The sequence below is a fragment of the Chelonoidis abingdonii genome, chromosome 17 (assembly GCF_003597395.2).
Source record: "Chelonoidis abingdonii isolate Lonesome George chromosome 17, CheloAbing_2.0, whole genome shotgun sequence".
Classification (NCBI taxonomy): domain Eukaryota; kingdom Metazoa; phylum Chordata; order Testudines; family Testudinidae; genus Chelonoidis; species Chelonoidis abingdonii.
In genome coordinates, this window is record NC_133785.1 from 10,387,511 (window position 1) to 10,404,045 (window position 16,535).

Consider the following 16,535-nt stretch of genomic DNA (forward strand, 5'->3'; position numbering starts at 1 on the left):
CCCCCCAAAAAGGTTTAAAAGCCCCCCCCCCCCAATCTGCAGCTCGTGCAGCCTGAGGCTCTGGGTCCCTCTGGCTGTGACTGGGCAGAGGTGGGGAGGCTCCTGGCAGCTGGGGGCCAACAGGGGTGGGGTAGCGGAAGGCAGCCCAGCAGCTGCCCCATCCTGGGAGGGGAGGAGTGAGGCAGGAGGCTGCACCTGTCTGCCGGATCCTAGTGCAGGGAGGAGCTGGTGCTGCTGCTGCTGCTGCTGCTAGCGAGTGAGTGAGTGATACAGAGGGAGGGGGGATGCTGGGGCGGGTACCACTCTATCCATCCCTTCCCCCGGAACTCTGTGCCCCACTGCCCACACTGGGCAGTGTGATGGGGGCTGGGGGACCAACTGGGCTGAGCGGCAGTGGCTTTATCTGGAGAGCGTCAAATGTGTAAGAGAGATGTGTGTGTTTGTGTGTGTGTGAGATTGTATGACATGTCAGACAGCTGGGGATGCATGTGAGATGGGGTGAGACAGTGTGTGTGTGTGATACAATGTGTGATGCTGTGTGAGACAGTCCAAGTATGAGTCTGAGATACAGACACGAGACAGGGGATGTGTGTGAGAGGGAGTGTGACTGTGTGAGCTACAGTGTGTGACACAGTTTGTGTATGAGACATAGACATGGGGATCCATGTGAGATGGGGTGAAACGTGTGTGTGAGATACATGTGGTGTGTGAGAGAGTCCATGTACGGGAGACAGACATGGAGATGGGCTGGGTCAGTGTTTGTGTGAGATAGAATGTGTGATGCTGTGTGAGACAGTCCAAGTACAAGTGACAGACACAGGGATGCATGTGAGATGGGGTGGGACAGTGTGTGAGCTACAGTGTGTGACAGGGTGTGTGAAAGTTTGTGCATGAAACACAGACACAGGGATGTGTGTGAGATGGGGCGTGATAGTGTGTGTGATAGTATGTGTGAGACGGGGGTGTATGAGACGCACCATGTGTGTCTGTCACCCCGTGCTGGAGAGAACGAGCCTCACTGTGTATGAGACAAGTGTGTGTGTGTGTGTGTGTGTGTGTGTAGAGGCCAGGCCTGGAGTAGCCGGGAGCTCCCCCTGCAGCTGGGGCTCCTGCTCCGCTCCCTGCAGCCCTCTGCTGGCAGGCCGGGCACGGACGCTGGCTGGCGGCCCCTGTGCAGTGCCAAACCTGCGGTGGCGGCACCAGGGCCTGGCGGGGCAGAGCTAATTGAAAGGCTCCCGTTAATTGGGCTCTGGCTGACAGGTTGGATGGGGGAGGGCTGGCACAGAACCAGCTGTGCACCAGGCAGCTTCCCCCCCCCACGCACCCGACTGGGAGGGGCCGGGAGACTCAGCCCCCCTCCGTTGCTCCCTGGAGCCCAGCTACTGTAGGGTCTGGCTCTGCATGGCACCCAGGTGAGTGAATGGGGCAGCCTTTCCCCCGGGGCGACGGAGGGAGACCCCCGCGCCCTCTGCAAGGGGGCTGTACAGTGTATCCCCTACGTGTGGGCCCCCCGGGACTGGGGTTAACTCCCCCAAGACCCTCCCCATCGGGGATCCCTAGGATTGGGGTTAATCCCTCCGCCCGACCCACCGGGGTTAACACCCCACCCCCGTGGGGCCCTGGTCCGGGGATAGGGGTCCTCCCCCCGGTGTCCTTTCCCCCACCTCATGGGCAGCTGAGCGCACACCCGGCTGCTCCTGCCGCTTTAAGCTCTGCCCCTCCAGCTACAGCATCTCCTGGCAGCAGCCCCGGAGCCGTCTCATTGACACCACCCCCGCTCCATCCACCGCAGCTCCTGCCCGCCCCGCCGGGTGCGCACTGCGCGCTGCTGCCCAGCTGGGGGCTGGCCGGGGGAGGCAGCGAGGTGGCGGAGCGCTGCCCCCCGGAGCTCCTTGGCTCGCCCAGTCTGTCCCTTGGGGAGCGGGGTCTGCTGGGGGGTGGGACCCACTGGGCAGAGGTTCCGGCTCCGAGCGGCGCTGGGGGCATCCCACGGGGAGAGGGGCAGAGCCGGGGTGTCAGTGCAGCTTCTCAACCCGCCTTCTCGCTGCCCTCCCGCCGAGCACCATAAGGTATGGAGGGGTGACAGGGGGGTCTCGGCGTGATGCTCCCATTCCCTGTGATCCCCTTGCAACCTACCTCCCATGGGCACCCTGGGGGCTGAGGGAGAGCGGGGGGTGGATGGGGCGGCAGAGGGGATGGGAGGGTATCAGGTTGGGAATGGGGGAAAGGTGGGGGTATATTCCCCCACACCTCTCCCCCTTCAGTGAGGTACGCCATCTCCCGGAGTAGCGTAGGTATTGGGGGTGTTTGGGGGAACTGGGGTTTCTCTATGTTATGGGGGTGGGAAAAAGGGGTGTCTCTTCTCGCCCTGCCCTGCCAAGCATTATGGGCATTTGGAGGTGGAGGATGGAGGATCTTTGTGTAGGGAGGGTTGTTGGAGGAAGATGGATGTGGTGCTGTGGGAGTGGTCTCCCCCTGCAGTGAGCTACCCCCAGCCACCACCTGGAACGCCACATGGCACTGGGGGTGGGAGATGGCATAGAGGATGTCTGTGCAGTGGGGGATATGGGGAGCTGGCAAAAGGAGAGTGTCTTTCTCTGGAATCTGCCTGTGTCCTCTCCCCACAGAGAGCTACCCTCAAAGCCCCCTATGCATGTGGTATTGGGGTGGGGATACTGGGGATATGTGAGTGTAATGGCTGTCTCTGCAGTAGGGACTATGTGGGGTAGGCATCTCTCCACACTCCTCCCATCCCCCACCCCAGTGAGCCACTGCCCCAGAGCACCATGGGCTATTGGGTGTGGCATATTGGGTTGGGGTTCTCTAAGAAGGGGGTTTATTGCAGGGGGTAAAGGGGGCATATCAAGGTGGAAGGTATGAGCAGTATTGGGTATACTGGAGGGTCTCTACATAGTGGGGTTATTGGAGGTATGGATAGGTGTATCAGGATAGGGACTATGAGGGTCTCTAAGCAGTAGGAGTTATGGGGGTATGGGTGAAGCATATTGGAGTGGGACCTCTGGGGGTCTAAATGCAGTGGAGATTGGGGTATGGGTGAGGGATATCGGGGGAGGCCATCTGAGTATCAGGTGTAATGGGGATCTCTATGCAGTGGGGGTTATTGGGGGTATGAATGGGTGTAATGGGGTCTCTATAGTGGAGGTTATTGGGGTATGGGTAGGGTGTATCAGGATGGGGGGCTATGGGTGGTATTGGGATGTAATGAGCTGTCTCTGGAATGAGGGTGAATGGATTATGGGTGGGGCATATTGGATGGAGGTATGGGTAGGGTATATCAGAATAGTGGGCTATGAGTAGTATTGGGGGTCTCTGCCGTGAGGGCCATTGGGGTATGGGTGGGGCTTATTGCAATGGCGGGGGGTATGGGTAGTATCAGGGTGTAATGTGGGTCTCTATGCAGTGGGGGTATGGGTGCGGCATATCAAGGTGGGGGTCTATGGATGGTATTTCGATGTAATGGGGGACTCTATGCAGTGGGGGCTATTGGGTTATTGGTGTATTGGGATGGGGTGTCGGTGATATTAGGATGCAAGGGGATCTCTGCGTTGGAGGTTATTGAGATATGGGTGGTATTGGGGTGGCCTCCCCCCACACTCACCCCCATCTTCTCCCTGTAGTGAGCTCTCCCCTGACACCTGCAGCCCCCAACCCTGCTGAGAACCATGGGGCACTGCCTGTCTGCTACTCATCTAAGGAGTCAATCCTGAGTGGGGCGGGGGTGGGGCAGACACCCCATAGTGGGCGGGGCAGCGTGATGCGACGGGCTACGGTGCTGGCCCTGCTGACAGTGGTGCTGGCCTACCTGGTGAGCGGCGCCTTCATCTTCCGCCTGCTGGAGCAGCCACACGAGAGCCGCCAGCAGGAGGCACTGCAGGTCGCCCGTGAGCAGTTCCTGCAGAGATACCGCTGTGTGCCCAGCCAGGAGCTGGACACACTCATCCTGGTGAGATGGTGGGAGAAGGGCATGGAGGGGGATGGGGTGGGGTGAATAGGGGAAAGAGGGGAGCAGGAGTGGGGCATGGGGAAGGGATAGCAGGCATTGGTGGGGGTGATGGAAAGTGCTATGGCCACCACTGAAAGTCCCCTCAGTTACAGCGCTGCCAGTTCCTAAAGAGAAAGAGGCTCTTGCTGGCTCAGGGATTGTGCAGAGCCTCCAACTTTTCCTAAAATCCTAATGAATTAATTCTGTCCCTCCAGTCCAGAAATTAATTCCCTCCCTGGCCTCCTACATCTGCCCTCCTCCTCTTGCAGCTCCATGGGGCTTGTCACCCTCCCGCAGTCTGGGAGGGGCAGGGCTGGAGGGGGGAGCTGGGCTGCCCTAAACTACTGGGCTCTTTCTCCTTTCCTCCCCACTTCCCTCCTGTTCCCTGCTGCTTCTCTCCCCCCAACCCCACATAGGGTGACCAGACAGCAAATATGAATAATTGGGATGGGGGTGGGGGGTAATAGGAGTCTATAAAAGAAAAATCGGAACTGTCCCTATAAAATCGGGACATCTGGTCACCCTAACCTCACAATTCTCTAGCTCAGTGGTCCCCAAACTTTTCGTCTGGCGGGCGCCAGACAAAGGACCACTGTGGCGGTGGAGCACCCCCCGAAATGCTGCCAAATTTTGGCAGCATTTCGGCAGCGATGCCTCTCGATGATGCTGCTTGCCGTCGGCAAGCGACGTCATTGAGAGGCATCCTCGCCGAAATTCGGGAGCGACACCTCTCGATGACATCACTTGTCGGCAACAAGTGTCGTCAATAAGAGGCATCCTTGCTGAAATGCCTCTGAAATGCTCTCCCTGGGGGCCATGACGCGGCCGCATTAAGATGCCCCCATGGGCACCACGTTGAGGACCACTGCTCTAGCTGATATCTCTTGTGGGGGAGGGAGAGCATCACCTGCCTCCTGCAGCAGCCCTGATTGGCTGCCCTTCCCAGGAGGTGGAGAAAGTGGGAGAAGGGCAGCCAACCACAGGGGCTTTTCCCCCTAACCCTTGGGCCAAGCTGGAAAACTCCTGAGATTGACAACTCTGATTTCAGCCAATGGGGGGGTGGGAAAGAGATGGTTGTAAGGGCTAGATGAGGAGGGACAGTGCTGGAGGCATGGGAAGGGTGTGGGGCAGAAGCAGATGCAGGTTGGGGTGATTTGGGGGGCAATGGGGTGGGGTGAGGCTGATGGAGGGTTTCCAGGGGGAGATGAGAGAAAGAAGGGAGGGGTGGGGTGGGGGGCAGTCAGGTGTCTGGGAACAACAGCCATGGGGCAGTCAGGAAAGGGTTGCCAAATGTGTACTGGGAAAGCCAAGTTCGGGGTTAAGGATGTGGGGAGGGGACAGCAGGAGCTGCATGATGTGGGGGAACCCAAAACCACTAGCATTAACCCCTTCCCATTTCCCCCAGCATGTCAGAGATGCCATGGGTGCCGGCGCTGACCCCACAGCCAACAGCACCAATAGCACCAGCACCAACTGGGACATGGGCAGCGCCTTCTTCTTCGCTGGCACTGTCATCACCACCATCGGTACTGGCCCGTGGGATGTGTGTGTGTGTGTGGTGTGGGTAGGGATTGAGGGCAGAGGTTGGGGGTGGGTGCTCAGGGCTGCAATAGCAGTGAGCTGCAGTTCAGGACTAAGGGGCATCAGTTCTGCCCCCTCCCTGCTGACTCCATGCCATCTCCCCAGGGTTCGGTAACACATCCCCCAAGACAGAGGGGGGGCGTCTCTTCTGCATCTTCTACGCTCTAGTTGGGATCCCACTCTTCGGGATGCTGCTGGCTGGGGTGGGCGACCACCTGGGCTTCTCGCTGCGCCAGGCCATCAGCAAGGTGGAGGATATCTTTCTGGTGAGTGCCCTCTGCGTCCCTCTCCCCCTGCCCCCACAGAGCCAGGGCCCACGTACCCAGCAGCTCCAGGGTCTTCAGTGCTTCCCCCGCTCCAGCCTCTCATGTGCAGCAGCTACAGTGTCTTCCATGGTCCCCCTTGGTCTCCCAGCCTCCTGTGGTCCCCCAGCAGCCCCCCCCCATGCCCCTGGACCCACTCTCCGGGCTGTGTGAAGAGCAGAGGTGCTGCAGAGGAGGGGTCAGATAGTGGGATCAGGAGCCTAACTCCGCTTCCCAGAACTAGATCTTTCCCATTTATGGGGCCAGCTTGGTTAGGGGCTCCGGTCCCATTGGGCTCCCCAGTCTGTTTCCTCCCCCAACACTCTCTGCCTCCACCTCGTGGGTTCCAGGGATTCCCTTCCCAGAGGTGGGGGAGGGTCCTTTCCCCAGGGTTATGTGGCACAGTTCCCCTCCTGGGTAGGGCGGCCACCTCCAAGGTGCAGAAAACCCAGCCTCTGGCCACCCTGCCACTTAACAAATCACAGCCACTGGCCGTCAGCCCATCAACCGACAACAAAATCTAGTCCACTTGTCACACCACCACCAGAACCCGGCCACTAGCCACGCCCCCTGTTAAGTAAAATGGTCCTAGTGCCCATTATAGGTATTACTAGAATGCGTTAGAGAATCGTTTTACAAAACGGACGAACAACCCCACACAATCTGTATATTTTTATGTTCTTTTACATAAGAACATGAAAATGGCCATACTGGGTCAAACCAAAGGTCCATCCAGTCCAGTACTCTGTCTGCCAACAATGGCCAATGCCAGGTGTCCCAGAGGGAGTGAACCTAACAGGTAATGATCAGGTGATGTCTCTCCTGCCATCCATCTCCACCCTCTGACAAACAGAGGCTAGGGACACCATTTCTTACCCATCCTGGCTAATAGCCATTAATGGAGTTCACCACCATGAATTTATCTAGTTCTCTTTTAAACCCTGTTATAATCCTAGCCTTCACAACCTCCTCAGGCAAGGAGTTCCACAGGTTGATTGTGCACAGTGTGAACAAGAATTTATTTTTATTTGTTTTAAACCTGCTGCCCATTAATTTAATTTGGTGTCCCCTAGTTCTTATATTATGGGAAAAATTAAATAACTTTTCCTTATTCACTTTCTCTGCACCACTCATGATTTTATAGACCTCTATCATATCCCCCCTTAGTCTCCTCTTTTCCAAGCTGAAGAGTCCTAGCCTCTTTAATCTCTCCTCATATGGGACCTGTTCTAAACCCCTAATCATTTTCGTTGCCCTTCTCTGAACCTTTTCTAATACCAGTATATCTTTTTTGAGAAGAGGAGACCACATCTGTACGCAGTATTCAAGATGTGGGCGCACCATGGATTTATATAAAGGCAATAAGATATTCTCTGTCTTATTCTCTGTCTCTTTTTTAATGATTCCTAACATCCTGTTTGCTTTTTTGACTGCTGCTGCACACTGTGTGGATGTCTTTTATCATTTTTCTTACCTCATCCTAACATGGGCCACAGTCCAAACTACAAGGCATGGATTGTAGAGCGCTTTGGCATGTCTCAAATGAAAAAACCCAGCACAGAAAATCTTCTACCTGGCAAAGCAGTACAAAACCCGGCCAGGTGGCACCTCTACTGCTAGGGGGCTGTGTGAGGGGGGGCGAAAGAGAGAGAGAGAGAGTGTGTGTGTGTGTTGGGAGGAATCAGTGTATGTGAGGGGCAAAGGGGTTGGTGTGTGTGGTGGTGGTGGTGGTGGTTCCCCTCTCGGGGGTCACAGTGTGCGTGTGCAGGAGGGGCTTTCCCCTGGTACTCCCCTGATGCTGTCTCCTCCCTCCCAGAAATGGCAGGTGAGTCCCACCATTGTTCGGGTTCTCTCCGCCCTGCTCTTCATCCTCATTGGGTGCATCCTCTTCGTCACCATCCCCACCATTGTGTTCCAGCGAGTGGAGGGCTGGACCCTGCTGGAATCTGTCTACTTCGTGGTCATCACGCTGACTACCATCGGCTTCGGGGACTATGTAGCAGGTAGGCATGAGGGGATCTATATGGGAGAGGGGCTCAGTGGAAGCTGGGCTTCATGGGAGACAAGGAAAGGGGAGGGGGAAGCCTAGTGTGTGGGGGGGTTAGTGTGAGAGAGCCGCTAGTGGGTCCCAGTGTGGGAGGTGTGAGGAGCGAATGACAGAGAAGGTGGGTGGTGAGGTGTGATGTCCTAAGTGGAGCAGAGGATGTGGTCCAAGAGCTAATTATAGCAGGACTGCTCAGTAATAGTGACCATAATATAATTAAATTTAGCATCTCTGTAGGGAGATAATACACACACAAAATCCCACTACAGTAACATTTAACTTAAAAAAGGGGAAATACACAAAATGAGGACACTTGTTAGATGGAAATTAAAAGGAGCTGTCACAAGAGCAAAATGCCTGCAAACAGCAGGGACTATTTAAAAACCCCATAATACAGGGTCATAGTGAATGTATACCCCAAATCAGAAAAGACCATACGAGGACCAAAAGAATACCACCATAGCTAAACAGCAGAATAATGGAGGTGGTTAGAAGCAAAAAAGCACCCTTTAAACATTGGAAATCAAATTCCAATAAGTTCCAACCAACTCAGGCTGGTTAAGGGTAGAAGTGTAATAAGACAGGCCAAGAAAGAACTTGAGAAGCAACTTGCTATAGACACAAAAAGTAAGAGTAAGAATTTTGTAGTACATCAGAAGCAGGAAGCATGTCAGACAGGCAGTGGGGCCAGACCACAAAGGTGTTCAAGGAGTACTCAGGGAAGACAAGGCCGTTGCAGAGATGCTAAAAGGATTCTTTGCATCAGTCTTCACACCACAGGCTGTGGGGGAGATACCCCCATCAGAGCTATTCTTTTTGGGTGATACATCTGAAGTACTGTTACACAGACGTGTCAGTGGAAGAGGTTTTAGAACAAATTGATAATTAAACCGTAATAAGTCACCAGGACCAGTTGGTATTCACCCAAGAGTTCAGACATGAAATGGCAGAACTACTAACTGTGGTATGTAATCCATCACTGAAACAAGCCTCTGTACCAGGTGGCTGGAGGATAGCTTAATGTAATGCCAATTTTAACAAAAAGGCTCCAGAGGTGATCCTGGCAATTACAGGCCAGTGAGCCTAACTTCAGTACTGGGCAAACTGATAGAAACTATAGTGAAAAAAAACAACTGAATTATCAGTTAACACTGATAAACACACTTTGTTGGAGAAGAGTCAACACAGCTTTTGTAAAGAGAAGTTGTGGCTCATGACTCAATAATTCTTTGAGAGGGGTCAACAAGCATGTGGATAAGGGTGATCTAGTCGATATAGTGTACTTGGATTTTGAGAAAGTCTTTGACAAGATCTCTCACCATAAGCTCGTACAAAAAAAGTAGTCGTGGGATTAGAAGGAAGGCTCTCTCATGGATCAGTAACTGGTTGAAAGATAGGAAACAACGGGTAGGAATAAATGGTCAGTTTTCAGAATGGAGAGAGGTAAATATCAGCGTCCCCCGAGGGACTGGGACCTGTGCTATTCAACATATTCACTAATGATCTGGAAAAGGGGAGTGAACAGTGAAATGGCAAAGTTTGCAGATGATAAAAAATTACTTAAGATAGTTGAGTCTAAAGCAGACTGCAGAGAGTTACAAAGGGATCTCACGAAACTGCATGAGTGGGCAAGAGAATGGGAGATGAAATTCAGCGTTGGTAAGTGCAAAGTAATGCACATTGGGAAACATAATCCTAGCTACACATACAAAATGATGAGGTCTAAATTAGATGTTGCCACTCAAGAATGAGATCTTGGAGTTATTGTGGGTAGTTCTCTGAAAACTTCAGCTCAATGTGCAGCAGTGGTCAGAAAGGCTAACAGAATGCTAGGAAGGATAGAAAATAAGGCAGAAAATATTATAATGCCACTATATAAATCCATGATGTGCCCACACCTTGAATGCTGTGTCCAGTTCTGGTTGTCCCATCTCAAAAAGAATATATAGTGGAACTGGAAAACATTCAGAAAAGGACAACAGGGGTGATCAACGGTATGGAATAACTTCCATATGAGGAGAATTTAAAAATATTAGGATTGTCTCTTTTCTAAGCTGAACAATGAAGTGGGGGATATGATAGAGGTATACAAAATCAGGACTGGTGTAGAAAAATAGAGAAGTCTTTATTTACCCTTTCTCACAATACAAAAACCAGGGGGGTCACTGACTGAAATTAGTGGGGATGAAGTTTAATACAAACAAGAGGAAATACTTCTTCACACAAGGCACAGTCAACCTCTCATGAGATGTTGTGAAGGCCAGAAATATAACTGGGTTCAAAAAAATATTAGATAAGTTCATGGAAAATAGGTCCATCACTGGCTATTGGCTAAGATGGTCAGAGATGGATATACCCCATGCTTAGGGCGCTCTTAACCCTCTGAACTGTCAGAAGCCAGAGGGGCAGACAGGTGGATCTCTCCAAATTGCCCTGTTCTGTACTCTCTCCCTGAAGCTCCGGTATGGGCTACTGTCGGAAGACAGGATACTGCTAGATGGACCATTGGCCATTTTTGTGTGGCCAGGGGGGCGTGGTACAGGGAAAGGAGAATAGGGAGGGGGCAGAGGGAAGTGGGTAGAGAGGGGCTAGCAGGAGGATTGGGGGGCAGTGGAGTGATGGGAGAGAGGGGCAGGGAAGGCACAGTCGATGCAGCGAGGAGGTTGTGTGTTTCGGGGGCAGTGTCTCAGTATCTTCCCTCCCAGGTGATGGTATAGGGGACAAGCACCCCTGGTACAAGCCTCTGGTCTGGTTCTGGATCCTGCTGGGCCTCGCCTACTTCGCCTCCATCCTCACCATGATTGGCAACTGGCTGCGGGTGTTGTCCCGTCGCACACGGGCTGAGGTTGGTACCCCGCACTTCCCCCACCCCATCTCTTTGATCCCCTTACTTCCCCCCACCCCTCAGATCCCCTCTTTGCACCCCCTCCTGCCCCTTACCTTCCCACAGAACCCCCACTACCCTGCCCTCTGACCCACTCACTGCCCCCTTTTGCATCCTCTCATGGACCCCCAACGGACTCCCCTCTGCTGTGCTCCTCTGCCCCCCACTCCTCCAACCCCCCTACTTTCTACCATCTTGCCCCTCCAACCCCCTGCAGAGCCCTCCAGCTCCCCCATGAACCCCCCACTGTCTTGCCCCTCCATCCCCCTTACTGCCTCCCCTTTGCATCTCCCCATGAACTCTCCACTGTCTCCTCCTGTCACCCACAGACGTCCTATTCCCCTCACCTCTCTAACCCCCTCACTGTCCCCCACCCCACCTCTCAAACTCTCCACAGCCTCCCGCTATCCCCTGCCCCCCTACCCTTTTGCATCCTCCCACAGACTTTGCATCCCCCCATTGTGTCCCCACCCCATCCCTATGACTCCCCCATGGCACCCCTAACTGGCTGTGAGTACACAGCATACACATGCATACACATGCCAGGGTTGGTACCCCACTACAGACCCCTTCACAACCTCCACCTCTTCCAACTCCTCAAAGGACCCCACATCCCCCCCATTGACAACTTGCTGGGGGTGCTGACCCAGCACATGTGGGATGAGATGGGTCCTCCCCACCCCCCAGCCGACCACTCCATCTGACCCCTTCTACGGCCCCTGCATCCCCCTGTGGACTCCATCATGGCTCCACCGCACCCCTACAAGATACACCCACTGGCAGGTGCTGTCCTGGTGCACAAAGGCTTTGTACCCACCCTGCACACACACACTAGCATGCACCCCCTCCAAAAGAGCCTCCTCCCACATCCTGTACACACACCTCAGTGCATGCTCCCCCCTAGTCTGACATCTCCCAATCCAGCAGAGTGGATGGGTGGGGGAAGGGAGGAGTGGTTCATGTAGAGAGGGGGCATGTCAGTGGGAAGGGATGGGGTAGGGAGGAGTAAGTATGTGGGCGGTCAGGGTGGAAGTGGAGGGGGGTCAGTGGCAGGGCTTGGATGGGTTCCCTGACTCTCCCCCCAAATGGCAGGGGGTCTCACCCTGCAGGCTGAGGGGGTTGGGGATTTATGTTGAGGGGATCAGTGGAGGGATGTGGGCAGGGAGGTCAGTGGGGGGGCTCGGTGGTGTATACGGTGGGATCAGTGGGAGATTTCCCTGCCTGTCCTTGATTCCCCTCTCAACCTACAGATGGGGGGCCTCACCGCGCAGGCTGCCAGCTGGACAGGGAATGTGACAGCCCAGCTGCGGATGACGGGCATGGGGCTGCCTGAGAAGCTTCAGAAAGTGGGGACACTGAAGGGACACCCACCCTCCCCTGTTCCCCCAGAGCTTCCACCTGCCATGCCTTCTCCACCACCTCCCTTGGCTCGCCCGGAGCTCCCCTCTCCCAGCACCGCCCTGCAGGTGGCACAGCTCAACGCCCGCAACATGGCCGCCTCAGCGGGGGGCGGCCTGCGCCCTATAGACTACATGGGGGAGAACCTGGCCTTCATTGACGAGAGCTCCGACACCCAGAGTGAGGTGCCCAGCGAAGGGGGGCTGCAGGCCAAGCGCCCCCGCCAACTCCGCCGCCTGCGTACCCGCCACACCCACGGCCAGCCCCCTGGCCTGCCTATGGACATGCTGAGCCGCACTCGCCACAAAGGCGAGGCAGTCTAGAGGGGAGTGGAGCGACCCCAGCACGGACACTGCCCCCCTGCAGCATGGTGCTACTTGTGCCCCCAACAGCATAGAGACTGCCCCCCTGGCTGTCAGCTGGGCCTTCCTGTCCCCCATGGTACCAATGGGCCCCCCCCAAAACAGACCTCCCATCCTTCATGGTACCAACTGGGCCACCCCGCATGGAGACATCCCATCCCCTGTGATGCTAACTGCCCCCCTGCTGCCAACTGCCAACCCAGCACTGAGACTGCCTCTCCCACCCGGGTACCAGCTAAGCACCCCTCGCACAGAGACACCATCCTCCATGGTCCCCTCAAGGTGCCAGCTGTCCCTCTCCAGCACCAGATCCCACTCATGCCCAGAAAAGGGATTTGCTCCCATCCCCTTCCTGGTACCAGGAGACCCACTCCAATACAGGGAACCTCACTGCACACAGACACCTACTACCCCAGTTCAGAGACTAACTCCCTCCCCTGGAGTGTCTAGGGGGCAGCTCGTGGGGGACACCCCCGTCTCCCCCCAAATCTGTGCCTCATTTGCCTCGTGAGCTGGGTCCTTAAGCCCCCCCAAAATGGGGGAGGGATCAAACTGCCAAATGATATTCTGAACCCCCAAACTCCTGGGGGGTAACGCCTCCCAAATCAACTGGGGGAGTTTATTGACCCAAACAAGGGGCAATGCTGTTCCCTGCTGCCTCCTCCGCCTCCCCCGTAGTGTAGGGAGTGGGGGTATCCACCTAGCGATCCTGCTCTGTGTCTGTCTGTCCTGTCACCGCCCGCCCCCCCCCAATCCACACACACAAAGGTGCCTGTTTGACTCTGTTCGATGGACGATTTTTTGTTTTGATTTTTATTTTCCAGATTAAACCAAAATCTGAATGAGAGACACTGCATCCGTGTGTCTGTCCAGAGTCGGCGTGGCTGACACGGTGCCTCAGGGAGGGGGTGCTCAGGAGGCACCAGCCCAGGAGGGGTGGGGGAGCATGGAGGAGGTGTAAGGGGGTTCAGAGGCAAGGGGCTGTGGGGGTTTGATGGGGGACAGGAACCAGGGTTGGGGGGCAGTGCAGAAGGGGTGCTGGGAGTGGAAGTAAGTGGAGCATGCTGGAGGTGGGGCCACAGAGTGGGGGTGTCACCGCTCCCAGGGATCCTCCACCCCCAGGGGACCTGTGCAAAGTATGGTGTGGGGGATTGGGGACCTTGTGGGGGGGTGTCTTCTCCCCTAGCTCTGCTGGGGGCAAGTGAGGGATTCTGGGGTCCCTGGGAAGGGATGTGGGGGCCTGGAGACTGTTGCCCAGCAGGGTTCTTCTGTTGCCATGGCGTCATCGCTAGGCACCATGGGGTCCTGGTCTGAGTGGCATGTCTGTGAGTCCATCCTTTCCTTTTGGGGGGGGGGGGGGGCTTGTGTGCATGGTCATTTTGTTCTCTACCCCTCCCCCCAAACTCCAGCTTCTCTCTGTGCCCCATACTGGAAGGGTGATGGGGGGCACAAAGTAGATGGGTGTCTGATGAGAGAGGGGGAGTGGAGGAGTAAATGGGGGGCAGAGGTGTGTGGCTGGGTTTGGCGGGTTAGCGGGCATGTGTGGAGGGGTAGGCAGATGTCAGGAGGGGTGACCAGGCTGCAAGGGGCACAAAGGGTGTGGGGGCTCAATGGGAGTGGTGGGGTGGGGATGACTGGGTACCAAAGGCATGTGGGGGATAGCAATGAGGGGGCTAAAAAGGGGGGGATTGCATGGGGGCCGCTAGCTCTGACACTTCCCCTCCCCCTGATGTCTCAGGCTCTGAGCTCACCCAGTTCCTTGGGGCATCATGAAGAGTGGAGATGAGCTGGACACAGAGAAGGTAACAGGACCTGTGAGGTGACAACCCCAAAATCCCTCTGGGTGGGGGAGGGACGCGATGGAGGATGCGACATGGATAGGAAGGCATCTGGGGCCACTATTTCTCAGTTTGAGGGGGCCTGTCAGGTCACTGGATTCTGATTTCAAGGGGGGTGCATCTGGGGCACTGGTCCTGGTTTCAAGGGCAGGAATCTGTAGGCATGAGGTCTCGATTCAGGAAGGAACTCTGGGTCTCAATTTCAAGGAGGGTGTCTGGGAGAGCTGGGCCCCAATTCATAGAGGGGTGGCAGTGGCATTTGGGAGAGCTCCAGTCCTCTGGATAAACCCCTTCCAGCAAAGGGGCTGTGAGGGAGGGGCAACCCATTAATGGCTTCCTGGTCCATTGCAGGGCAAGGCAGGAATGGAACTGGATGGCGAGACGGAATTGCGCAGATGGTGAGAGCAGAGGATGCTGGGAATATCACCCCAAAGGCATGGGGTACAGGGCTACATGGTTAGCTGGGAGTGGGGGAGGATACTTGACTAAACATGGGGTGGGGGTATATCACATCACCTTGTGGAAAATGTAGGAAATGCTGCCATATTTGTAAGAACAATAGCCATGACTCAGTTTCCCCATACCCTTGGGATTGCCATCCCATGAGCAGAAAGGGGTTACTTTCCCCTCCAGGGCAGGGGAGATGGGATGGCTGCAGCTCTCTCTGACTGGGGATGGATGCACCAACAAGAACTGTCCCTAGGAACAGGGCCCTGGAGCGAACCTGGGAGCCGTGCAGGGCTGCACCTGGGCACCAAAGCCTTGTCTACTCAGGAGCTATTCCTGATTAATGATTCCTAACTCCGTGTGTGGACACCCTAATTTCAGAATCAGAGTGCCTTATCCCAAATTATTCTAATCCAGATTAAACTAATCTGGACCAAGGCACTCTGCTCCTGGTCCAAGAGCATCCACATATGCAGTTAAACAGGAATAGTTAATCCACTTAAAATTCACACCCTGCCTTAATCTGGAGGAATGTTTCCATGTAGGCACAGGGGCAGCTGTCAGGTAATAATGCCTTATCCTGATGCCTTACCGGTACAATGCTGTACAGAGAGACTGCAGGACTCAGTTACTGTCATTAACCAAGAGAAGGTGAAGAGGTAACTTGCTCCCAGTCTCTAGGCACCTGCCTGGAGAACAGACATGATAACGGAAGGTTCTTCAGTCTAGCAGAGGGCCACCAAAATCCAGATTTGCTCTAGTTCAAATGGGAATTAGTTCAGGGCAGCCCTATGGCCCGTGGTGCCAGAGGTCAGACTGGATGATCACAGTGGGGCTTATGAGTGAGGAATGTTGGCGTAAGAACAAATGGGGGATAACCTGGCCAGGAATCCACTGAGGCTGAATGTGAGAAGGTTTGTGCCCAGCAGAGGAGGGATGGTCTAGAGCAGCCTCCCAGTAGGAGGAGGGGTGGGCAAGCACCCCAACCAGCCTGAGGATGGAGCTGGGTAAGTTTCCAACCAGGATCCTGCAACAGGTTGGCTGCAAGAGCAGGGTCCGGATTCAGTGGCCCAGCAGGTTCCTTCCAGCCCTATGTTCCTATGTCACTGGATTAAGAATCTGGCTGCCCAGGCCAGGGAACAGAGAGCGAGGCTCTGGCGGGGAAAGGAGAAGGAGATACAAACTCACGGGGCACTGGAGAGCCCAGGACCCTGCCTAGGCATGCTGGAGTAGGGGTGCTCACCCTAACCCCATGGACTGTCACGCTCACAGGGCATTCCTGGACATTGCCAGCACAGTGCACCCTGGTAAACCTGTGCCCTGCCTCTCTCTGCAGGTCTGCGTGGAGCCTCTCCCCTGACCCCAGCACTGCCCAGGAGGTAGGGGATGGGACTGGGGTGTGCGGAGGGGGGAGGAGTGGTCTTCATTAGTGGCTGGGAGGCACCCAATCCTCTACAATGCCATCCCCATATTAGGGGGAGGCTAATACTGGGTATCCCTGTATGGTGCCAATACCAATGTGGGGTGCTGGCAGGTGTCACTGCAGAGTGGGAGACAGAGACTGGGGTTCCTGGGGGGGCACCACAGTGTTGGGAGAGGGACTGGGGCTCTCTGGGGTGTCACTGAAAGGGATGCAGCTGAGTCTGCTTTAACTCACTCTGTCGTTGCAGGAGAAG

General features: G+C 55.3%; 2 protein-coding genes across 4 annotated transcripts in view; one reads left to right on the forward strand and one right to left on the reverse strand.

Moving 5' to 3' along the window:
* Positions 1–16,535, reverse strand: part of LOC116838828 (sodium/calcium exchanger 1) — a 144,049-nt gene that overhangs the window by 38,805 nt on the left and 88,709 nt on the right. The window lies entirely within an intron of this gene.
* KCNK4 (potassium two pore domain channel subfamily K member 4) lies at positions 1,259–13,421 on the forward strand. 3 transcript variants are annotated; one of them, XM_032804346.2, is made up of 7 exons: positions 1,259–1,412; positions 3,639–3,964; positions 5,409–5,529; positions 5,690–5,850; positions 7,703–7,889; positions 10,636–10,775; positions 12,065–13,421. In XM_032804346.2, the coding sequence occupies exons 2-7, from the start codon at positions 3,776–3,778 to the stop codon at positions 12,533–12,535; spliced, it is 1,269 nt and encodes a 422-aa protein (XP_032660237.1). In that variant the 5' UTR covers positions 1,259–1,412; positions 3,639–3,775; the 3' UTR covers positions 12,536–13,421. The 3 variants fall into 3 exon arrangements, with proteins under 3 accessions (XP_032660237.1, XP_032660236.1, XP_032660235.1); XM_032804345.2 differs by lacking the exon at positions 1,259–1,412 and adding an exon at positions 1,991–2,069; XM_032804344.2 differs by lacking the exon at positions 1,259–1,412 and having other exon boundaries at positions 3,513–3,964.